The sequence below is a fragment of the Punica granatum genome, chromosome 7 (genome assembly GCF_007655135.1).
Source record: "Punica granatum isolate Tunisia-2019 chromosome 7, ASM765513v2, whole genome shotgun sequence".
Taxonomy (NCBI): Eukaryota; Viridiplantae; Streptophyta; class Magnoliopsida; order Myrtales; family Lythraceae; genus Punica; species Punica granatum.
Window position 1 is genome coordinate 7,279,489 of NC_045133.1, and position 25,725 is coordinate 7,305,213.

Below are 25,725 nucleotides of genomic sequence, written 5' to 3' on the forward strand. Positions count from 1 at the left end.
CATTCATTTATAATCAAACAGTATAGAAAATTTTAAAGATATTCGAGAAAAACACGAGAGAAGTTCTCTCATCATTATGGAAGAAGCAGCTCATGCAATTCTAATAAAAAATATATCATAGGCAGAGATCAAAGACATGGAATATTATCATAAGACCAATTCCTCGTCGTCTGTTAAATATGAAAAAGGAAAGGAAAATACCCTCTGCCCCGGGGAAGGTTTCTCCATAGCTCCAGACACCTACCTAAATACCTCAACCAGCAGCAAAATGAAGATTCCATTTTTAATTTCTGTCGGATATGGAGAGAGGGATAGAAAGAGAGAGAGAGAGAGAGAGAGAGAGAGAGAGAGAGAGTCAATGGAGACCTTTGATTGATTGTTACCATACAATCCATTTTTATCTTCCCACTTCGCTGTCATTCATCCTCACGATCTTCAGACACCCTTTGATTTTGTGTCGAGTCTCGGCCTCTTCAACGTTCAACGATGGAAATGGAATCGATCAATCAAACGGCAGCCCTGATTATTAATTAAATAATTTCGAAAAGTTAGCTTGATTTAGAATCCAATTTCTTGAGTATATATACATATATTCTATATACTGCTCCAATTTTTCTTCACCTTCTCTCCTCTCTCTCTCTCTCTGTGGCTTGCGACAGTGATCCATTTTTCTCGAATTAGCGAGCGATTACCCCTTCATTCATCTGCTGCTCCTTTTCCAAAAAGCAGGAAACTTTGACCCTGTTCTCTCGAATCAACGGCGACCCATTTCGCCCTCTTGCCCGATTGGTACGCCCCCCGCAGCTAGATCCAAACACGACCGGCGGAATTCCCTTCTGGGTTTGGGAGGTTTCTTGGTCTCTTGTCGGGGGGAGTCTGTAGCGGGGCGGTGAAATTCGGAGGGGAAGGAAAGATGATGAAGATGACAATGGAGGGGATGATGGACAATGGGGTGTTGGACGATATAATAAGGAGGCTGTTGGAAGGGAAAGGAGGGAAGCAAGTTCAGCTCTCTGAGGGTGAGATCCGTCAGCTCTGCATCAACGCCCGTCAAATCTTCCTCTCCCAGCCCAATCTCCTCGAGGTTCGAGCTCCCGTTCGAATCTGCGGTCTGTTCCTCCTCTCTCCCTTTCTCTCTGTGTTTTGATTCCCGTTGATGATGGATTGTTTTCGATCGGATTCTGCTTCGCCCATGTTGTTGTTGGCTGATGATTTGTTGGATTCGGGTTTGTCGAGTAGGAGCCCGAGTGTTGAGGTTAGGGGCGAGGAAATCGGTGGGAAGTTTTGTCCAAATTTGAACGGAAGCAATGGTTTGCTCGATAAGATCATGATGGGGAAAGGAAGGTGAATTGGGGAGGAGTTGATTAAAAACTGGCAAAGTTGAAGGAAACGAGGGATTTGACCTCAGAATACGAGGGATTTGACCTCAGAATTCTACGAAAAGATTGAGATGAGGAGGAGCAAATAGAAATGGGAATCTTATCGAATATGTTGAAATATATGTTCGACCGAAAATTGGATGCTGAAAGAATGTTAATTGTTCCTGGGGGCTGGGGCTGTGTGAAAATGGCATCAAGTTTTTAGGCCAACAATTTCTTGATTCTCGGGTCTAGATTTCTCTTGCTGTGTCTGAGTTTGCCCCTTTCGGAATTTATACTCCTGCGAGTTCCTGGTTTGATGCTGTATGGATAAAAAGCTTCCTGTTCTCACTCTCCTTAGAAGTTTGCATATATGATCCCTCACCACAAACTTATGTATGGCATCGGGTATGCTATAAAGTAAGATTGGGCAAATGTTTGCCTACTAAGAAGTAGGGAATGCTCCTGAAGTTTTTCTTAGAACTGCTTTTAGCTTTTGTTGGAAGATGCGTTTAATGGGTTGTCGGTTGATTTCGTGGGAAGTTCTTTTCTGGTAATGCAATGTTCCTGATTCTTATTGTTATCTCACTCTTATTGCCTAAAATTCCACCAATTTAATTTCTGCCTTTACTTGCTGTTGTTTGATTACTTTAACCTTCTACTGGTCCTGATTGTTTTGCTCTTACAGGAGATGTACACGGACAATATCGGGATCTGCTGAGGCTATTTGAATTTGGAGGCTACCCTCCTAACGCGAACTACCTCTTCCTTGGGGACTATGTAGACCGAGGCAAACAGAGCTTAGAGACAATTTGTCTACTTCTAGCCTACAAGATTAGACACCCGGACCAAGTTTTTCTTTTGAGAGGAAACCATGAGGATGCGAAAATAAACCGAATTTATGGGTTTTATGACGAATGCAAGAGGAGATTTAATGTACGTCTATGGAAGATGTTCACTGACTGCTTCAATTGCTTGCCTGTTGCTGCCCTGATCGACGACAAGATACTTTGCATGCACGGTGGGCTCTCTCCGGAGCTGCAGAATTTGGATCAGATCAGAGAGATTCAGAGGCCCACAGAGATTCCTGATTATGGGTTGCTCTGCGATCTACTTTGGTCTGATCCAGACCCAACCATCGAGGGCTGGGCTGATAGCGATCGTGGGGTGTCATGTACTTTTGGGGCCGATAAGGTTGCTGAATTCTTGGACAAAAATGACCTCGATCTCATTTGCAGAGGTCATCAGGTAAATGCCAATCTCTTACCAGCTTCCTCCACGGCAATGCAATGACTGGGCTACATGTCTTATGGCATTTTTCGGTTTAGCTTCATGAATTGTTACTTGTGGGCATCTGCCTGTCTAATATAACATGCAAACAATCTCAATTTAAAGGGTTTATAGGTACAATAATGGGGTTTATTTTTATGTGAATTGAATTGCAGGTGGTTGAGGACGGATACGAGTTCTTTGCAAAGCGGAGGTTGGTCACAATATTCTCAGCCCCTAACTATGGTGGGGAGTTCGATAACGTGGGTGCTTTATTAAGTGTTGATGAGTCCCTAATGTGTTCCTTCGAGATACTGAAGCCCATTGACAAAGCTTCCCCAAGCGGTTCCGGCTCATCAAAATTGACTCTTAAGAAGGTACGAATATTAGGAAGGTTCCATCTACTGCTTTCTGATACAGCATCTGAACTGCATCGATAAGCCATTAACCAATGCAAATCCTTATGTTAAATAAAGGCAAAGCCTTTGACTGCTGTTTCTGGACATTGTTTGAGCAGCCTCCGAAGCTAGGGCAGGTCTGATGAGGATTTGTGAAGTTTTAGAGTAAATTCACACGTTCAATTTATCGACCATAGCAAAGAACAGGATCATCCTCAAAGATCTGGGCTTCCCTGGGAGTTGACAACATCAAATCTTTCATGGAGTCGGAACTTTGCGGTAATCTGTACATCTATGAAGCGTGCTAATTCTGTGGAGGGAACGGAAATTTTCCCGATTATCAGTCACTTCACACTCCCTTCCGTTCCTCTGCGACATTCTGTGTTTCTGTTTTCTCTGGTGATCTTTTACTTGATTTGTGTGTTGGGGTATATATGTAAATTAGTGTCGATTACAGCCTCTTCCGAGATTTCTTTGTAATCAAAGCGCATGCATGTTGATATTTTCCCCTTTCTGCTTCCTTCATAACCAACCAAGACTGACTGATGTAAGAACAAGACCTCTGCTTCAGATGAATATAACCGGAATCGGTTTTCTTTCCTTGCGGTGTTACTCGGTGTTGTTTGCTTTAGCAAATCTAATCAACTGTGCTGATAATGCAAACTATTGGCATATGTTATGGCTCTTACGAACATTGCCGGTATTCGGTCAGTCATATGTGTTTTTACTTGGAAAGGAGAAACCAGACGGCTCCGAAGAGTTCGGCATTTGGTATGCAATCGAATCTGCTCATTATATATGCATGCGTGTAAGTTAATTTTCGGCAATCTTTCTCATTCAAGTTACCTGGTTTTGAACTTAATCGAGAGGATAGCAACTTAAAGTTTTATCGAACTTTTTTTTAATTAAATTTTATTTATCCCATAGAACATTTTTCTTGAAGAAGGATCATTGTTGTATTCTTGCTTGATCAATCAAATAATATAGATTGGAACATCATCTATATCTCTTCAATTATTATTATTATTATTATTATAAGTTAAAACAAAATGGATTGATGGATCCGTGACGAAGACGTCAAAATTGAGTGAGTGCTTATCCTCAGAGGGCACCAAAATTAAACTATAAAAAAGTACTGAATAATAGCAATTAGCTTAGGAGAGGGACCGCTTTGACTTGGCAAAAAGGAGTATAATTTGCCCTTTTAAGACCGACGGCAAAGAAAATTAGGGTGATTCTTCATTTTTCCTTTTTTTATTATGAGGAGATCCACAAACATAGACTTAATAAGAGGATGGTAGAACGGTAAACAATGAGACATTAACGACCCGTTTGATTTCGCAATCTAATTTTAAGATTTTAACTCTAACTTTAACTATATTCATTACACAACAAAAGTCAACATCACAATTATTACTTTTTATTTTTTTTAATTTTTTTAACCATTCAATTCAATTTTTAATAATAAATTCTCTCAATTATTCATTACTTTTTTTTTTCACAATTCAACAATACACTCATTACTTTTTTTAACTATTCATTATTTTTTCACATTTTTTCTCATAATTCAACATCACAATCATTACAAACCAATTAAAATCAAAACTCAACTCAATTCAACTCAACTCAAAATTAAATCGAAATGATAATTAATTTGAAATTGGTATGACTTCTAATTTAATTTTGAGTGTTTCAAAATATCAATATTCAAAATTTTAAATGATCATTGAACTTTCACATTTATTAATAGCTACTGGTTATACATATATAAAGTATTTTTTTATCATATATGATGAACTTTTGTCGCAAAAATATTAAATTAGACATTTTACTTGTTTATGATAATATTTTGTTGCATATGATATTTTTTTATTCATACTTTTGTGCGTGTTTTATGTCTAAAGAATTTTTATCATATATGATCTGCTTTTGTTTAAAAATATTAAAGTAGATTTTTTTTTATGTATTTTTTTGGTTACATTCTATGACAATTTTTTATTCCTACTTCAAATTATCTAATAAAAATTTAAAGCAAAACTTTTTTAACCTATGTAATAGCCTCAATTTTACTTATTTCTAATTATTATCATCATAAAATTATATAGAATTATAAATTTAAATGAGTACCAATCAAGAAAATTATCAACTTAGCTAAAGTGGATAAAAAAGAACTTTGACAATTATAATTTTTAGTCGCACTCTTTTAAAAATATATATTCATATTGCGATTGATACATACGTGATATTATATTATTATAGGTGATTAATTTTATGCCAAACATTACATATGTGATATTATATCAGTAATAGGTGAATAAATCTTATGCTAATTTATCACGAGAGAAGTGACGTTTTTCACTGAATTTTTTATCATGATTTTTATATGAGATATATATTTATAGATTATGACCAAAATAAAAAGTGTAAAATTTATGCCTTATGTTAATTAATAGTATACATATATTTCTATTTTTAATTTATTTACAGTTTGTTTTAATTAATTCAAATTAGTTCATAAATGGACTGTAATATATATACAATTCTACACCTATTTACTAGAAAAGAAGTTTATATATATATATATATATATTTAAGTTATTTATTATTTGAAAGAATGTATAAAATATAATGTTTAGATGAATTAATTGTATAAAATTTACAATTCTACCCCCATTTGTTATGGCGTAGTCAAATTTATATATTATATATAGATAGATAATAGATTTATCTTTATATCCCTATGTTATTATAACATTTATCTTTATGACCGTATTAGTTGTCATGTAAACTATATATATATATATATATATATATATATATGGGATAACATTTAAGGTATCTACATGGGAAGACAAGCAACTTCAGAAAATCACATGTTTTTATTAGATAATTTGCCCTCATGTATTTAAAATTTCTGTATATCTCATGGAATTTTAGCAACTTAGAAGCAATATACCAAAGGGCAAAGAGAGTAAATGGTCATGCCAATTGTGATTTTCACAATAGAAGCCATAACATTCTTATTTCGTCATCCTACCCTTCTGAATTTGTTAAAAAGTCCCCGTTTAATTTGGCACATAAACAAGCGCTCTTTTGCATTAATTTTTCCTTTTTTCACTTGGTAATATATATAATACGCACTTATATATGTTATGTCCACTTATCAATATATGTATATATGTTATGTTCAAGAGATTATCTACTAAGACAAAGGAAACCTTATTTAATCAAATTTGAGCAACATACTATGGAAGAAGAGATAGAATCATCCAAGCATACGATAGTTACACTTTGAGCTCCTTCGTTTTTCTTTTCGTTTTTTTAGTAACTCGTAGAATCTGTCATTAATAGGAAGAAGGTCTTACAAAAAAAGGATAACTAAAAGAGACAATGACGAGATCTCCATCAGAGAAGATGAAGATCAACAGCAAAGCACAAAACCAAAATACATGAAAAGGAAAAAGTGGAGAAGACGCAGGAATATGAGGAGGAGAAGTAGAAAGATCACATCCAAGCGATAAAATAGGAGGTTCTGCTAGCTCCTGATTTAGCAAACCAGTCCGCAAAACCATTTGATTCCCTCGGAGAGTGTTGGTACCGAAGCTGAGCAAAGTGACAAAAAGAAAGCCGAATATCGGTGAAACAATTCCGATACCTCCATGGAGAACCGCCAGGCTTGTTGATCCGCGAGATAACATTGTTGCAATCTGATTCAACGATGAAAGAAGAGCTGAAGAGAGCAGTATTTGACATTGAAAGATGGAGTGCTCTTCGTATCTTACTAAAAGTAGTTGCGTGATGCTCTCATCTTCGGCGGAAGAAGATTAATTATTCTTTCTGCTTGCAGATGTCAAATGTACAGGCAGTTCAGTGACAACTAATTTGGCCGGCCAAGAAAAATAAAAATTGAACTACTGCTGATGGTGTAAATTAGATTAACCTGGAATGATAAAATTATGATATTTAATCAAGATAGAATTTCAAATTATTCTCCCTCTGTGTTTCCTGCGGGCATCTTTTTTTCTATCTATATATATAGAGCTAAAATTAAAAGAATTTTCCTTCACACCTTGATGATTTTTGTGTGTTTGAATGAAATTAAAATGGGAATATATCCAGTCCTCTTCTCATTTTTGTTCTTTCTAATCCCACGAAAAGATAAAAGTATTCTTTGGAATCTAAGCATAGGCATATAATACTGCAACGTGACAAAATAGAGAATACTTATGCCGAGTTAGATGAATAATTAATGATAATCCCTAGAGCAAAAAGTATATGAATATTTTACATATATAATAAGTGGAAACAATGGAGAAATCAACGGGAAAAATATTCCTATATATTCTTAAAACAAAGCAAGGAAAGATTAATCAAGTATATATAGATTCAGAGAGAGGAGGTGACCAAATGAGAAAGCTGTACATGGCTGAGAAAATTGCCTTGGCCATGATCTTTACATTGTTATGTACTTGCTTCAAAGTTGCTAAATGCTACAAAGGCGATCCCGATAATCCTGATGTTGATGATGTGTATCATGTGTGCACCAAAGAACAATTTGGAGCATGGTCAGATTTTGACATAGCCGTGGGCTGTGTGGAGTTAGATTTAAGATTGAACACTATGTTCCATGGTTATAACTATTATGCGTCATGCCAGCATGGTTCGGCTACAGTATACGGACATGCAGCATGTCATGGAGAACTGTCGAAAAAAGGCTGTGCAATTTGTCTAAATGCTGCTCTAGACAGATCAATTGACGACTGTTATCTTAGCGTTGGAATGCAAGTTCAAATTCAAGACTGTAGGCTGAGGTATGAGAATTATCCATTTATAGAATAGCATTCTGTTATATTTTCCTGAATTTTTGATACCACTATTGATGTTAATGCCTCCTGAATAAGAGTACTCACCAGACAACACATAAGCCTGAGTTTTCCTATCTATACTCTCGTGGAATATGCCGACGAAAATTATACATAAAGAATTTTAAAAATGTTATATTATAATTAGAAATAAATTAGAAGAAATAAGGTGCCACATGAATGAAATAAGCTCAATAAATAAGAAACCAAAGCCAAGAAATCATATTAAATGTTGGCAAAATAGCCTCTCAACATGCCTATTGTCAATGAGCACATAAGATCCAGATCCAATTTTTACATAAATTATCACGCAATTAAAACATTTAAACTTTAATGATCATAATGATACCATCAATTTTAGTTGCAATAAAATTTATTATTCCTTTTATTTATTGCATTAATGGTAAAATTTATGTTAGACTAATATTGTTTGGTAAAAATTTTGCGAGTCACAATGATAATTAATTTGAAATTGGTATGACTTCTAATTTAATTTTGAGTGTTTCAAAATATCAATATTCAAAATTTTAAATGATCATTGAATTTTCACATTTATTAGTACCTACTGGTTATACATAAATAAAGTATTTTTTATCATATATGATGAACTTTTGTCGCAAAAATATTAAATTAGACATTTTACTTGTTTATGATAATTTTTTGTTGCCTATGATATTTTTTTATTCCTAATTTTGTGACTAAAGAATTTTTATCATATATGATATGCTTTTGTTTAAAGATATTAAAGTAGATTTTTTTTATTTATTTATGTATTTCTTTTTTTACATCCTCTCACAATTTTTTATTCCTACTTCAAATTATCTAATAAAAAATTAAAAGAAAAACTTTTTTAACCTATTTAATAGCTTCAAATTTACTTATTTCTCATTGTTATCATCATAAAATTATATAGAATTATAAATTTAAATGAGTATCAATCAAGAAAATTACCAACTCAGCTAAAGTGGATAAAAACAACTTTGACAATTATAATTTTTAGTCTCACTCTTTTAAAAACATATATTTATATTGCGATTGATACATACGTGATATTATATTATTATAGGTGATTAATTTTATGCTAAACATTACATATGTGGTATTGTATTAGTAATAGGTGAATAAATCTTATGTTAATTCATCATGAGAGAAGTGACGTTTTTCGCTGGATTTTTTATCATGATTTTTATATAAGATATATATTTATTGATTATGACCAAAATAAAATGTGTAAAATTTATGGCTTATGTTAATTAATAGTATACGTATATTTTGTATTTTTAATTTATTTACAGATTGTTTTAATTAATTCAATTTACTTCATAAATGGACCTTAATATATATACAATTCTACGCCTATTTACTAGATAAGAAGTTTATATATATATATATATATTAAGTTATTTGTTATTTGAAAGAATGTATAAAAGATAATGTTTCTAAGAATTAATTGTATAGAAATTTACAATTTTACCCCTATTTATTATGGCATAGTCAAGTTTATGTATTATATATAGATAGATAATAGATTTATCTTTCTATCCCTATAATATTACTACATTTACCTTTATGACCCTATTTGTTGTCATGTAAACCATATATTATATATGGGATAATATTTAAGGCATCTACATGGGAAGACAAGCAACTTCAGAAAATCACATGTTTTTATCAGATAATTTGCCCTTATGTATTTAAAATTTCCGCATATTACATGGAATTTTAGCAACTTAGAAGCAATATACCAAAGGGCAAAGAGAGTAAATGGTCATGACAATTGTGATTTTCTCATGAGAAGCCATATCTTTCTTATTTCGTCAACCTACCCTTCTGAATTTTTTAAAAAGTCTTTGTTTAATTTGGCACATAAAGCGCTCTTTTGCATCAATTTTTCCTTTTTTCACTTGGTAATATATATAATACGCATTTATATGTGTTATGTCCACTTATCAATATATATGTATATGTTATGTTATGTTCAAGAGATTATCTACTAAGACAAAGGAAACTTTATTTCATCAATTTTGAGCAACATAGTATGGAAAAAAAGAAGAAGATAAAATCATCCAAGAATACTATAGTTACGCTTTTAGCTCTTTCGTTTTTCATTTCTTTTTTTAGTAACTCGTAGAATCTGTCATTAATAGGAAGAAGGTCTTACAAAAAAAGGATAACTAAAAGAGACAATGAAGATCAACAGCAAAGCGCAAAACCAAAATACATGAAAAGGAAAAAGTGGAGAAGACAGGAATATGAGGATTAGAAGTAGAAAGATCACATCCAAGCGATACAATAGAAGGTTCTATTAGCTCCTGATTTAGCAAACCAGTCCGCAAAACCATTTGATTCCCTCGAGAGTGTTGGTACCGAAGCAGAGCAAAGTGACAAAAAGAAAGCTGAATATGAGTGAAAAAATTCCGATAACTCCATGGAGAACTGCCGGGCTAGTTGATCCAAGATATAACATTCTTGGAATTCGATTCAACGATGAAGGAAGAGCTGAAGAGAGCAATATTTGACATTGAAAGCTGGAGTGCTCTTCGTAACTTACAAAAAGGAGTTGCGTGATGCCCTCATCTACGGCGGAAGAAGATTAATTATTCTTTCTGCTTGGAGATGTCAATTGTATAGGCAGTTCAGGGACAATTAATTTGGGCCAAGAAAAATAAAAATTGAAGTACTGCTGATGGTGCAAATTAGATTAACCTGGAATGATAAATTATGATATTTAATCAAGATAGAATTTCAAATTATTCGCCCTCTGTGTTTCCTGCAGGCACCTGTTTTCTATCTATATATATAGAGCTAAAATTAAAAGAATTTTCCTTCACACCTTTATGATTTTTGTGCGCTTGAATGAAATTAAAATGGGAATATATCCTGTCCTTTTCTCATTTTTGTTCTTTTTAATCCCACGAAAAGATAAAAGTATTCTTTGGAATCTAAGCATAGGCATATACTACTGCAACGTGACAAAATATAGAATACTTATGCCGAGTTAGATGAATAATTAATGATAATCCCTAGAGCAAAACGTATATGAATATTGTATATATAAAATAAGTGGAAACAATGGAGAAATCAACGGGAAAAATATTCCTATATATTCTTAAAACAAAGTAAGGAAAGATTAATCAAGTATATATAGATTCAGAGACAGGGGGTGACCAAATGAGAAAGCTGTACATGGCTGAGAAAATTGCCTTAGCCATGATCTTTACATTATTACGTATTTGCTTCAGAGGAGCTAAATGCTACAGTGGTGATCCCGATAATCCTGATATTGGTCTTGTGCATCATGTGTGCACCAAAGAACAATTTGGAGCATGGTCAGATTTTGACATAGCCGTGGGCTGTGTGGAGTTAGATTTAAGATTGAACACTATGTTCCATGGTTATAGCTATTATGCGTCATGCCAGCATGGTTCGGCTACAGTATACGGACATGCAGCATGTCATGGAGAACTTTCGAAAAAAGGCTGCGGAATATGTCTAAATGTTGCTCTAGCCAATTCAATTATTGACTGTCATCATAGCGTTGGAATGCAAGTTCAAATTCAAGACTGTAGGCTGAGGTATGAGAATTATCCATTTATAGAATAGCATTCTGTAATATTTTCCTGATTTTTCAATACCACTATTGATGGTAATGCCTCCTGAATAAGAGTACTCTACAGACAACACATAACCCTGAGTTTTCCTCAGCAGAAAATGGTGCATAAGGCACATGATGCACCAAAGTCACAAATGTCGCCTCTATCGTAATTCGATGAGTATGTGTAAATTGCATTATTATTACTTTATAAGTGTGTGAGCTTTTCTTCTTTTTCTTTTGTAAAATAAGTAAAATTCTAATATTAAGGGAAAAATTATATATGTTTGTGTTGAGAATGCATCCTATTCGATTATGCTTTATTTTATCTTCACTGTCATTTTCCAGTCTCATTATCTTGAATCTTAAATAAAATCTCAATCTGAACTCGGATTCTGAAATTAGGGAAAAAAAAAGAAGACATTTTTTATCATATAAGTTTGATCTTTAGTCAAATTTGGTCCTATAGATTTCAAGTTCATCTCCTTTTGTTTTAAAGCAATTTAATTTATCAAAAGCTAAATTTATAGGCACATAAATGCCTTATAAGTTTACTGAAAGCTAAACTTGTATGTTTGGCCTTCAGTAAAAAAGCTTGGCTTTTTTCACACCGAAAAGAAGCTTGACTTTTTTCAAACTTACCTAATTAAAATTGATTGAAAGCTAAACTTATTGGAACAAAAAGGTCATTTTTTTTTCCCTGAAATAGTATATCCATTTTACTAAGTTAATCTTTTCAAGGTGATGAGCCGAGCTTGAGCTTTGTAAATAGCCAACTGGGCTTTGCTCGATTACGCCTCTACTTGGAGCTTGGAGCAGTTCTAGGGGAACAACTCCTCTAACATGGCGAGGGCGGCTAGGTATATTCTAAGACGTAATGGGACATGCACTGATTTAGTACAACATACATCACGTGTATATGATAATCGTATTGATTGGAATATCCATTAACATCTACATTTATGAATGGCATATATATTGAGCCATTATTCATTATCCTGCTGCGTATTATTATTTATTAGATCGAAGAGTATTATGTGAGCATCCTTTCAAACGCCAACGAAAAGATTGCTTGCACTCCTAGTACTTGTTCCACCTTTGGAAGACCCCTTCGTTTTATCACCGGATCTAGCAGTTACATCAATTTTGCTAAGTTATTCAGTAAAAAACAATGGATCTGCGCAGGGTCCCAAATGAATTGGCTTATTAAAAGAAAGCCGACCAAGAAGTGAGTTATTTAGCTGGCATTTAGCTCCTTCATCTTCACGCTTACTATTACTAGCTTTTCCGGTTTTCTGTTAGTTGTTTTGATAAATTTGCGAATCTGAAAATCCATTTCGGACAATTCAACCTTGAACTTTCTTTCATTTGAATTGGTTTTTTTTCTCAGTATAGAATGTTACTAGATCCATAAAATCATCCTTTGAATCTGGTACTAACAAGTATCTCTCCCATCCACTAGGTTCATGGACCCCTTTGCAATCAGAGTATAATATGTAGACCATCATATAATTCCAAAAGCGTAATTCAGTGTTATAGCGATAGCAATTTGACTGATGCTTATTGCCTGATTTGTTCGGTTCTTGGCTGTTAGTGTGCTTATCTCCTACTTTTCTTCTGATTTGGTTATTTGCTTCCCAGTTGATCCGGTAGGTCAGGTCCAGTTAAAAAAAAAAGAAAAAAAAGACATCGATATCGAACGAACTCGCTCAAGTAATGTCTTCCTTGTAGATGTTCCATTGCCCTCTAATTTAATTTTTGTGCAAGAAGAGATAATCGTGCCTTCCTAATAAGGGGTGAGAAAAGAGAAAATAAATGTTGCAAAGTCTTACTAATGAATATTCAATCCAGATAAAGCACACCTTCTGAAACCCTGGATCAGATTAGCGTGTCAAGTAATTTCACGAATATGGTAGGCTCGGAGCAGACAACTCGCATGGACGAACCACATAGACTAGACTAGAATTTTAACCTAAGAAACATTTTCTTTTTTCCTTTCTTTCGGGTGCAACCACGATTTATCCACAATATATTGGCTGAAACTAAACTTCATTCATGTGTGGATTTGGTCATTGACAACGAGGTGCTTTCCACTTTATTGCAAGTCAAACCCACCCACTTGAAATTCAGCTAGTGCCAAATTGCACCTTTGATTTCTACCCGTAGAATTTCTTTTTGTCATTTCTACTCCTGTATTCCTCTATGGACATAGGAAGACAACTTTGTTACTCGTAGTCAATCTGGTAATCACTTTAATCTAGTCCCAAAAAATGGATGAATTCAACGCAATGATGCCTTGTAACATGTATTGAAGCTACATTTAGGGTTGAGCAAATATTCGGTGAGTATTACTCGGTCACCTAACTGTGTAATACCTAATCAGAATACTTGGAAGAAGAAAACAAATCCCAGAACGAGTTCACAGATTCTCACTAATAGATTTTTTGATTGCTATCACTCATTCAAAGTGGATGAGTAATACTCAACCTATATCTTTTCGTATATTTAGTACAACTAATTGTACTTCCTTTGTTGGTATTTTATTCTAGGAAATCCTATACGGGACCGGACCCTAGGAAAGTTTTATCCCCGTTCTTTGTACATAGACTAGCGTTCTACATGGTATCAGATCCATTAATTGGCTCGACACCCCATTCTTCTATCACCATGGTTGATTCCTATGGAAATTATATATGCATGACTCTCGTATTAAAATATATCTACATAATTTGAGATAAATGTACGCATGCCTTATATGAATCAGTACTTACCAAAATCGCACATTGTTTATTTATTCCTTTTAATTTAATCTTATGAATCTCGATTCTCCATTCTGATTTTTCAACGTATGGCTTCCCTAAATCTTAGGTGTAACGGTGTAAAATCTATCCAAGCTGAATTCGAATATGCCGAAATTATTAGTTCCTGTCAAACTCAAGCTTGAACTCGATTTTTTCAAGGTGAGCCGAGCTTGAGCATTGTCGATAACCAACTCTCCTTGGGCTGGAGTTACACATGCCCACGCATAAGTATGCTGAGGTACAAGACGTGCAGTGGTTTAACATAACATACATCACAGGTATATGATAATTTATCAGAATATCCCATTGTCTCTGTAATCATGAATGGCATTTTGTTGGGAGTTATATTATCCCACATCTAAATATTGATTGGAAATCTATGATTTATAAGAGATTGAGTACTATAACCTAACAACTCGAGCTTTTGGTTGAAGATGGGCCCGATAGAAATTTTACATTATATTGGATAGGGTCAAACTCGAGTGTGGAACTTCATATGCCATTAAAACGTAAATCTTTAATATAGCGTTATAGTAGTTTGAAGTATTGTTGATAGCCTGATGCATGCAAAAGGTTTCTTCACCGGTTATTTCTGATTTACTGGTTATTCCTTTATGAACATGAAGCTAGGGAGACAACAATTGAAACATCATTCAAATGTTAATGGAGTCAAACTGGTAAACACTTTAATCTAGTCTCAATATTGATGGATTTAAGGCTACGATCGATGCCTGTAACTGTGAACATGAAAATCGTAATTGTAGTTATATATATATATATATTTATAAGCTCAGTTGCATCGCATTTGTCGTGCTGTTTTTATTTAGAGCTATTGAATTGAATCACCCGGTACACTATCTACAACAAAATAAAGCTAACTGAGAGGAACTCAGCGGAAGAAAACCTTAAATTGTATATATTATCAAATAGTGATGTAGGGAGGAAGAATTGTTATGATTATTACAGTGAGCAAAAATCATAGCATGTCACTTGCCTGATCATTACCCGTTTGGTGCAAACTAATTAGGTTGTCTCTCACATCACGAGTTGACATAGATAATCGAAAATTTTCTCCGATGTAATAAGGGGACCACACAGTTATTCAGAATCTGCTTTCTGATACTCTTGATAAGGAGGAATGTGATGTCTTTCAGTTATCTCCCTCAAATTAGGAATTTCAGGCGGATCGTGAGGAAGAATCAAATGGAATTCATGGCCAGGCTTGATGATCCTATTGTTCCGGCCGATGCATTATTGAGTGGTTTCAGGGTCCACCTTGAACTCAATAATATTCCGAAAGCAACCAAAGTACTATTACAGCCCTAGCTTGCCAGTTATCTTCCGTGTATATATATCACGGCACTCGCCGTACCAATCATCCCCTCTGATAAATCAACTGTAAGGCCACATTCAGTTGCTTTCCGTTCGTGCAGACGTGTTTCAGGATATCCCAGATGGCCGTGGTCTCAGGGCAGGTAGAGATTATGTCTCCTGCAGATATGTTTTACGGGTTCTTGAAGGACAAGTTACCCCAGCTCCCACAACTCTTCCCAGGGATCTACAAAAGCTTCAAGATCTTGGAGGGAAATGAGATTCGGGATGGCTCCGTGATCTGGATAGAGTATGAGCACGGTAAGTAAATAAGACGATTCAAGGATCGTGTTATTGATTTATGTTGGCCTTCTGGCAGATACATGTTGCAAATGGTAATCGACTTCCAGTGATGAAGAACTAACACGTGGTAAGTGAATTCTGCAATCCGTCCTATTTTTGTGATTGTCTAGGGAGTAAAATGACGGTAACGGAGAGGCTCGAAATGAACGAGTCAAGCAAGTCGATGAATTTCATTGTGATTGATGGGGATGTCCTGAAGCATTACAGTAGTTGCAAGCTTAAAATTCAGGTGAACACCGGAAATGTTGAGGTAGCCATTGAGTTTGAGAAGGCGACGGAGGATTCTCCTGATCTCGGTAGTTACATCGATTTGCTTTCAGCAGTACTGATTCAACTGGATGCGCTCATCCTCGGCTCCGCTTGATTTATGACGACCTGTGTACATCAGATCCTCCCTAATTATTAGACAAGTGAATTATTTATATGCACGAGACGTAATGTCTGAATAACGAGTGAATGGGAGGTCTATATGCGGGGCTGTTAGATTTTATTTGAAAAGAACTGTATTTTCCTTCAAAATAAAGAGAAAAACTAGACAAGGAGCTTGGGTCGTATTAAAACCAATATTTGTCACTTGAATATCGAATTGCAACTAGCCGATGTTACCAGAAATCTCCCTGAAAGCGGGTCGACAAATGTTCGACAGAGTAGGCTCGCGAGTGCCAGACAAAATCAAACTTGAATGCGTAATTAAGATCTATGAAGCAGAATTTAAACCCTGAAAGTACGCGCAGTGCTAGACAAACACAAGCTTGAATGTGATTTTTTCAAGGTGATCAGTCGAGCTCGAGCTTTGTCAATAACGGACTCCCCTTGGGCCATGGTTACATTTCTAACATGCTGACGGCCGGGTAGGTACTCCAAGGTACAGAGGACATACACATTGATTGTTCAACATAACATACATATGTAACATGTATCTATAACAAGCATTTATCTTAGCATTATTCATGATGGGAGAACTTTACCCCTTAATGGGCTGACCCGACTTGATTAGATTAGTCGGGGCCTAATTAGTCTTTTGGATATGAAGGTTTACACCAAAAAAGAGTATATGTATAAAATGTTGGCGAATGTCTTGCATTAAGCTGGGATTGTGGAAACTTGAAGACTCGGAGCGAGGAAGAAATCGGGGAAAATATTGTATTCTATATTTTCGGGATTTTTTGTAATTTCAGAATATATTCATGAGTGTAAATATCCTAGGAAATATTCTAAGAGAGATATTAGGACACCTCTCGAGATATTAGGAAATTGTGATATATTCTTTTGTAAGTCTATATATAGAGTCTTATATGAGTTGTAAAAGGTGTCTCAGTGCCACAAAACCATAGACCCCTTGGGGGAACAGTGAGAGAAAGTCTGTAATCACGGGGTCAGTGATAGTGTGATCTTCTTGGAAAAATTTTCGAGCTATCTTCTTGGAGTCTCGGTTTAGAGTGAGAAGATGAAGAGAATTGAGATGTTGGGTTAGATACTTATAGGGATTGTGTTTGTAATGGGGGGTCAAGACTAAGAGACATTTAATTTATTCGGAGTTATTAGAGCAGAATCCACTTTTTGGGAAATATGAGTCAAATCAATAACAATAATATTTTTAGTGGAGTATCTTTCACAATCCTTGGAGTAATCCTTCACTAATAGACCGAAGGATAAGTAATTAGGGTCATAATCTCTAACTTATTTGTCTAGCAAATTCTCCTGATCTATCTGTGGATATTCCTGTTGAGGGTTTTTCACGTATATCCGATGTTGGGTTTTATTTTTTTGTTGTCTCATCTCCTACTTTGGACGTCTTGTCAGAACATAAAATGATACCTGCAGGCTATCATAATTCCATATGCCACTGGATCATAAATAATTGATATAGGGTTACCGTGGTTTTGAAATGTCTCTTCTTCTTCTTCTTCTTCTTCTTCTTTTTTTTTTTTTTGGAAATATAAATGTGATTTGAAATGTTGGTTGCCTGATTCATCATTTGGTTTCTTCGTCATTACTGGGTTAGTTCTGATGTACCCTCTAACATGGTTGTGGAGATTCTCTCGAGACAATAAGGCCTCCGGTTCCCAATCATCATTCTGCAGGTCGGGTCGGGTTTAAAAATATTCAATATGTAAGAGAAAAAAAGATAATCTGAAAATGACATCTCCAAATAACAAACTCCCTCAACTAAGAGAAATTGTTAAATAATTTTAAAATGATACGACTGAGCAAGAACTAACAGAATTCTTAAGATTAGCAACAATTAAAGCAATTGCTCATATAATTAACACCACATTTACACGTTGATTTTTCTTCACGACTAACTAGATAGGATCACTAATGTAATTTCACACCTATCTATATAATGAGAACCTAGTGTCCTTCATAAACTACTTTTTGTGTGCTTTGACCAAATTCTCCTCGATGTTTTTTATTCTATCGGATAAAGTAAAAGGTAACGTTAAAGTGATCCTCTGGTCGAGATCACCAGAAAGCATTGTGAGTGCGCTATATCGCTTTGATTTTTTTTTATTTTACCTTCCTCGGCATGTAAATGGAGACTCATGGCCAAGTAGAAAATAAGGAAATAGGAAATTAAACGTGCATGAAAAGTCCAACTGATAAGGACTGGATCCGAATAAGGCACGGATTGCTTACTGTAGTGAAGCAGTTGTTGCAGGACACTTCAATCCAAACAAAGCTGATAGATGAGGTCTGCGGCAGGAGAAAATCATTAATGATCACGGATTCGCAGGTGCAGAAAAACCAATAGGTTTATTATAAATCAGCTAATGTCATGGCATATTACTTGCCTGATTAGTACTCATTCACGTGTCTACCGTACGTTACTCGTACTTTCTCTCACATCACGTGATAAGGTTGGAGCACTGAAAAATTCTTCTAACCTAATAAGAGAATCGTACTTTTATTTCACAATCTGCCTTTTGTTAATCTTGATAAGGAGTATGTAGCATCTTTTACTTTTTCTTTGTTTTGGGTTACACAGGAGATTCTTGGGCCCAGTGAATGGAAAGAAAAATGAGATATAAATGATCAACGATATATAGTTCACTAACAAGAATCGAATCTGAAACTTAGTCATTCACAAGCGTGATATGCATCACTACGCTATGCCGCCTTTCTTACATTTCGTATCTTTTAGTTTGCTTTCCTCCTTCCCGTTAAGAATTACAAGCGGATTGCGATGAAGAATTCAAAGGAATTCATGGTAAGCATTGATTCTAGAGTTTTGGCAGTCATCGACAACCTATGCTCCAATTGCTCCTATTGACGCATTATTGAGTGGTCACAGCATCCACTTGATAATATACTCTGAAAGTGACTTATAGTTACGTTGCAGCGTTTGCCATTATCCTCCGTGCATATAATCAAGCATGGCACTTCACTCGCTGTGCACATTTCATTGCTTTCTGTTTGGAGGTGCATTTCAAGATGGCTCAAATCTTGTCGATCTCAATGCAGGTGGAGATCAAGTCTCGTGCCGATGTGTTTTATGGGTTCTTGAAGGACAAGGTACCCCAGTACCCACAGCTCTACCCGGAGGCCATCAAAGGCTTCAAGTTCTTGGAGGGAAGTGATGAGGTCCGGGATGGCGCAGTGGTCTGTTACGAGTACGGCCTGGGCGGTAATTAGCAGTAGATACAATTTAAAGATCTCCTGAAACGAGTTGAGCATATTAGTTGAAGAGTAATTCCGATAATATTGTTCTTGGTCTGACTTTTGCGTGGTAATCTAGGGAGTACAATGACGATAAAGGAGAAGCTCGAAGTGAACGAGTCAAGCAAGTCGATTAACTTTGTCATGATGGAGGGGGATGTCCTGAAGCTGTACAACAGTATCAAGTATAAATTTCAGGTGAACAGCGGGTACGTTAAGGTAGACATCGAGTTTGAGAAGGCAAGTGAGGATACCCCGAACCCTGATGGCTACATCGACATGATTTCGGAATTAATCAAGCGACTCGAAACTTGCCTCTGCTCCACTTGATTTGTTATGATGTATGTATGCACATCATAGTATTACTATAATAAACCGAAGCTCAGGTTATTGCTGCTTGTGGATTGGGACTCCTCTCTTCAATGTTATGACAATACTGTATTAATTAAAAAGGAAATAAGAGAAATGGTATTTGGTGCCGCCTTATCGCCCTTCACCTAGGATCAATTAGAGGTCCTAGATTAGACTCTAATCAGTGGAACTCCTCGTACTTCCATAAATCTCGTTCTCTTAGTGCTTAAAACGCGCAAGTAACGCTTAATGGAGGCTTCACGCACAGCCGGCACACAAATGAATGGGCAGTTTCTCGAGTTGTAGTAGGCAAACTTAATTAGAGATCCATTATTCAGATCTGAGATCTCACCGGACCTCGTGGATGACCAATTGCGCTTGGAGTTTTTTAATTATATATGATTCTATGAAACAGTTAGTAGGGGCATTGAGCATCGCAAGGCGTCCATGGAAAGGGGTAATAACTGATCAATAAGCAATCAGTCACCTGTAGTAAAAAAGAGAAGGCCCCTGAATGTAGCGCGAGAGGCTTAAACTTGGATTAGTTGAAACGTATTGGGCTTTCGGATATCAGATGGTCCATACCAAAAAACAAAAAAACAAAAAATATGCCCGGTTTGGATTCTGTGACCGGTCGTAGCAAATTGATCAAAAGCATACTATTCGAGTTGCCATATATGTAGTTGGACATTAGGAGTTTTAGCCAGTGCTACATGTAGATGGCCGGATATGGATTCCGGCGACGTCATAACAGCTGAAACAGTACATATGTATAGGTGAAATTTCAACAAATGTTTCCTGTTCCTGTTCTAAAGAGGATCTTGATGTGAATTATTATCTTAGAGGATGCGTGACTGAGAGCCCCGGATTGACCATCAACTCACTCCATAAACCTGTAATCTTGACAAATCCCTCATCTGAAATTCTTATTATTACTGAATAATCAAAGGTGATCCTGGGAGAATACAGTAGCATGAAAATACTAGACAATGGAGGCTATTCGAAAAGTCGGAGAAATTGTAACTTTTCTATGCTGACATATCGTAGGGATGATCCTTTATTGTGTACCTCTGGGAAAGGTTTGGCATCAGCTCAATGATATCTATCTAGTGTGATGTATGGAATATTTGATAAAGGTGGAGTATTGGAGTATTTCTATTGATCGGTCATATCATATAAGCCCAAGTTGGACATCCAATTGTTTCGATTTGAATTATCCGAAGGATGCCTTACATATATTAATATTATATCGAAGGACAATCAAATGTATATCTCAATTCAATAGAAGCCAAAAGAATTGAATAGGATTTCAACCCAAATAAGGAGAGATAAAGTTAGATCAAAGCAAGCGTCAGCTATCACAACCTATTCATTTGAGGTTTTCGACAATGTTTGTTCGTTATTAATATTTTTTTTTGATAAGTCTGTTCATTATTAAGATGGTGTTGATTTGTTTGGGATTTCACGGTACAACGCCTCTTACATATAATTCGTTCGGCAAAAGCATTATGGGCAACCGAATTGAGAAGACAAATTCTTTGCTTTTATAGTATTACTAGATGAAAACCCGCGCGTTGCGTGGGAAATATTTTTAGTTTTCTTAGTTAAAATGATTATGTTATAATATTATATTGATAGTAATCATATTACATTATCATAATTTAATTTGTATTAGGGAATATTGTTTTTATTCTGCCAAAGTGACAAAAAATAAGTTTAATATATGTTGATTGCCCCTCCACGACCTTGTATGGCTCAGGTTGGAATCACATAATCTAAAATATTATTTTAGAAAAGCAAAACAATTGCAAAGTACATATTTGAATTGGAAAAAAGAAGAAACAAAATTTAAGATATTAGCTTAGGAAAATAAGACCTAATCATTAATATTTTATAGTTTGCAGTTGGATATATAGATATATATTTATACATTATAAAATAAAATCATAAGAAATAATATCTACTTGTATGCAATATTTCATACATACAAAATCTCGATTTCTTGAATATGATGTCTAGCACAAAATAAAATTTTTCAAAACTATACAATATGCAATAAGATAAAATAATCAACAATTCAAAATACCAAACATCATTATTTCAATATATTTATGTAGCATCTCATTATTGTCAAAAAATAATTTGCGAAACAGTTAAATATTAAAATAAGAAATTTTTGGATTCTTAATAAATAAAAATGCAATAATTCTATAAAAATAATTATTTTGGAAAAAATAATTAATACGTAATTTTTTGGACTATATTTTCTCCATGTAATATAGTTATCGATATCGTAACAAAAATCCTAATGAAAATTAATGTTATTGACCAAAGCTCCTAAGAAATATATATATATATATATATATATATATATATATATAATGGATCATTTCTGGTGTAAATTATTCTTATGTAGGCAAGACGTCATCTTATTCTAGGGTAACATCTATAGGGTCCATCGAATTCCTCACCACTTGAATTTGAAGCGCAATTTGGGGAGCTTCGAACACAGTACAGAAAATTCACATGTGAAAATTAATCAAAAATAGAAAAGGAGAAACGACCTTTGTTCAAGAACCTACCATTTATTCTTGTCAAACATAGTGGAGAAAATTCGCACGTAACAATTTATTACAAAAAAAGGAGAAACGACATTCATCATAGAACCTACCATTTATTGAAGCTATCTGGTCCATCGAATCCCTTACCACTTGAATCTGGATTGGGACTTCGGGAGCTTCAATCATAGAGGAGAAAAATCTACATGTGACAATTCATAAAAAAAGTGTGGAGAGAAAAAAAAACAGAGGGGAAATAACATTCATTCGAGAAACTACAGTTTGTTACTTATCGAAGAAGTCAAGTAGTATAAAACACATATTTATAGTCAATTAAAGAGAGATGTCTAAATTTAATAAAAGGAAATATAATATTTAAAATACTGCAATAATAAATATAGACTATATAATTTATATCGTAAATTATTGTGATGCCCTTATTAGACTATATTCCATTGTAAATAACCTATATATTGGTCGATGAATGTACAACGATTGCATATTTTCTTACCTTGTACATATCTTGTTGAGCTATATACATATAAATTATAAATTCTATTATTACATAATCAATTAATCAAATTTAAAATAATTTGTATGAGAATATTTCCTTCCTTTAAAAGAATATAATAATTTCATTAATGTAAATCAATGACTTGACAATGTGAATGAGTTTCGTTTCTTACTTTTGATGATGTGTCGGAGTAAGAGTTTAGCTTGGGCTTTGTTTTCATATATACTAGCCGTAAAACCCGTGCATTGCACGAGATAGTTTCACCAATTTGAAAAAAATATAATTATAAATTAAAAAGAAAGATTGCATGGAGAATTAAAAGTGAAACAAAAATAATATAATAAATAAACAACCCTTGCATTTAGTGGTAGAAAAATTTACTTTATGAGAGCTTGTGTATAGGGATAGCAATACCTTTTGAGAGATGAAACTCATATCACCAATCTTGAAAAAGAATATAAAAAGAGTAAAATATTAGAGAAAAATAAAACAATGAAATTTTTTGATAAAAATTAGAGAAATTCAAAATATAAATTCAATCAACTCATTTCCATCTAGAGAGAGACATGGTTTTTAATGGAGGCTTCACGCACGGCGGGCACACAAATGAATGGGCAGTTTCTTGAGTTGTAGGCAAACTTAATTAGTGATCCATTTATCAGATCTGAGATCTCACTGGACCTCGTGGATGACCAATTGCGCTTGGATTTTTTTAATTATATAAGATTCTATGAAACAGTTAGCAGGGGCATTGAGCATCGCAAGGCATCCATTGAAAGTGGTAATAACTGATCAGTAAGCAATCAGTCACTTGTAGTAAAAGAAGAGAATGCCCCTGTATGTAGCATGAGCGGGCTTAATCCTGGATTAGTTGAAGTGTATTGGTCTTTCCGGATATCAGATGGTGAACATAAAAAAGAAAAAAATAAAAAACAAAAAGTATGTCCGGTTTGGATTCTGTGACCGGTCATAGCAAATTGATCAAAAGCATACTATCCGAGTAGCCATATATGTAGTTGGCCATGAATCTTGACATGGGGGAGCAATCAAGTAAAAGTGTTAAAATTCCTACCTTAGGAAAAAAAAAAGTATGTTATTATTTTTTCGATTATAAAAAAAAAGTTAATGGACCTAGTAGAAAATAAGAAAACTAGAAATAAAAGGGAGAGGAGTCTCAATGATGAGAATTAAATTAGGAATCTCGACTCTGATTCAAAATCGAGTGTCATCTCACTTTCCTAAATCTTCCTTGTCGAGATAAATTAATTAAGGAATTAATTAGTTTTGGGAAATGTTAACATGATATCGAATTAAGGTGACACACTTGGTACTTTAACGTTTAATACTTCGATTCAAGTGTAAGGTACTTTTACTATTTGTAATGGATTATATAAAATACTAAACACTTCAACCGCATTGCTACACTTATATTAGAAGTAGAAGTAAAAAACACTTGCACTAATCACGATTACTAAAAGTACTAAACACTTGAATTAAAGTATTAAACGTTTAAAATGAAAATACTAAATGTGTTACGGTGACTCAATGTCACGTTTGAAATAGCCGTTTTAATGTTTGGACAGGGTGGAGCCGACATTCGACCGCAAGGAATTTTTCAGAGATCACTTAGGTCAGTGGGCCCAGTGTTGAATGGGATCACTTAATTAGTAGTTACTATAATCCTGCTAATTAAGAAATTACATTAGGAGTTTTAGCCGGTGCTACATGTAGATGACCGGATATGGATTCCGGCGACGTCATAACTGCTAAAACAGTACATATGGATAGGTGAAATTTCAACAAATGTTTCCTGTTCCTGTTCTGAAGAGGATCTTGGTGTGAATTATTATCTTACAGGATGCGGGACTTAGATCCCGAACTGACCATCAACTCACTCCATAAGCCTGTAATCTTGACAAATCCCTCATCTGAAATTCTTATTATTACTAAATAATCAAAGGTAATCCTGGGAGAATACAGTAGCATGAAAATACTAGACAATGGAGCCTACTCGAAAAGTTGGAGAAATCGTAACTTTTCTATGCTGACATATCGTAGGGATGATCCTTTATTTGTGTACCTCTGGGAAAGGTTTGGCATCAGCTCGATGATATCTATCTAGTGTGACGTATGGAATATAAGACAAAGGTGGAATATTGGAGTATTTCTATTGATTGGTCATGTCATATAGGCACAAGTTGGACATCCATTTGTTTCGATTTGAATTATCCAAAGGATGCCTTACATATATTAATATTATGTCAAATCAAAAAGATGGACAACCAAACATATTTCTCGATTCAATAGAAGCCAAAAGAGTTGGATAGGATTCCAACCCAAATAAGGAGAGACAAAGTCGGATAGCAAAGCAAAGTCGGATCAACCAGAATCTATAAAGTCGGATTGCAAAGCAAGCGTCAGCAACCACAACCTATTCATTTGAGGTTTTCGACAATGTATGTTCGTTATTAGTTTTTTTTTTTTGATAAGTGCGTTCGTTATTAAGATGGTGTTGATTTGTTTGGAATTTCACGGTACAACGCCTCCTACATATAATTCGTTCGGCAAAAGCATTCTGGGCTACCGAATTGAGAAGACAAATTCTTCACTTTTATAGTATCACTAGATGAAAATCGCGTGTTACATAGGAAATGTTTTTAATTTTCTATATTAAAAAGATTATGTTAT

The 25,725-nt window shown here is 34.7% G+C and overlaps 3 protein-coding genes across 4 annotated transcripts; all 3 read left to right on the forward strand.

Moving 5' to 3' along the window:
• The first annotated feature begins 392 nt into the window (after positions 1–392).
• Positions 393–3,625, forward strand: LOC116213892 (serine/threonine-protein phosphatase PP1). Its single transcript, XM_031549021.1, has 4 exons — positions 393–1,109; positions 2,047–2,606; positions 2,804–3,004; positions 3,145–3,625. Exons 1-4 carry the CDS (start codon positions 914–916, stop codon positions 3,166–3,168), a joined length of 981 nt encoding a protein of 326 aa, XP_031404881.1. The 5' UTR covers positions 393–913; the 3' UTR covers positions 3,169–3,625.
• An 11,817-nt stretch (positions 3,626–15,442) lies between these two features.
• LOC116213095 (MLP-like protein 423) lies at positions 15,443–16,514 on the forward strand. Its single transcript, XM_031547908.1, has 3 exons — positions 15,443–15,588; positions 15,714–15,912; positions 16,065–16,514. The coding sequence occupies exons 1-3, from the start codon at positions 15,484–15,486 to the stop codon at positions 16,316–16,318; spliced, it is 558 nt and encodes a 185-aa protein (XP_031403768.1). The 5' UTR covers positions 15,443–15,483; the 3' UTR covers positions 16,319–16,514.
• A 2,496-nt stretch (positions 16,515–19,010) lies between these two features.
• On the forward strand, positions 19,011–20,098 carry LOC116213096 (kirola-like). 2 transcript variants are annotated; one of them, XM_031547910.1, is made up of 3 exons: positions 19,011–19,165; positions 19,420–19,582; positions 19,694–20,098. In XM_031547910.1, the coding sequence occupies exons 1-3, from the start codon at positions 19,142–19,144 to the stop codon at positions 19,942–19,944; spliced, it is 438 nt and encodes a 145-aa protein (XP_031403770.1). In that variant the 5' UTR covers positions 19,011–19,141; the 3' UTR covers positions 19,945–20,098. The 2 variants fall into 2 exon arrangements, with proteins under 2 accessions (XP_031403770.1, XP_031403769.1); XM_031547909.1 differs by lacking the exon at positions 19,011–19,165 and having other exon boundaries at positions 19,332–19,582.
• Positions 20,099–25,725: the final 5,627 nt, after the last annotated feature.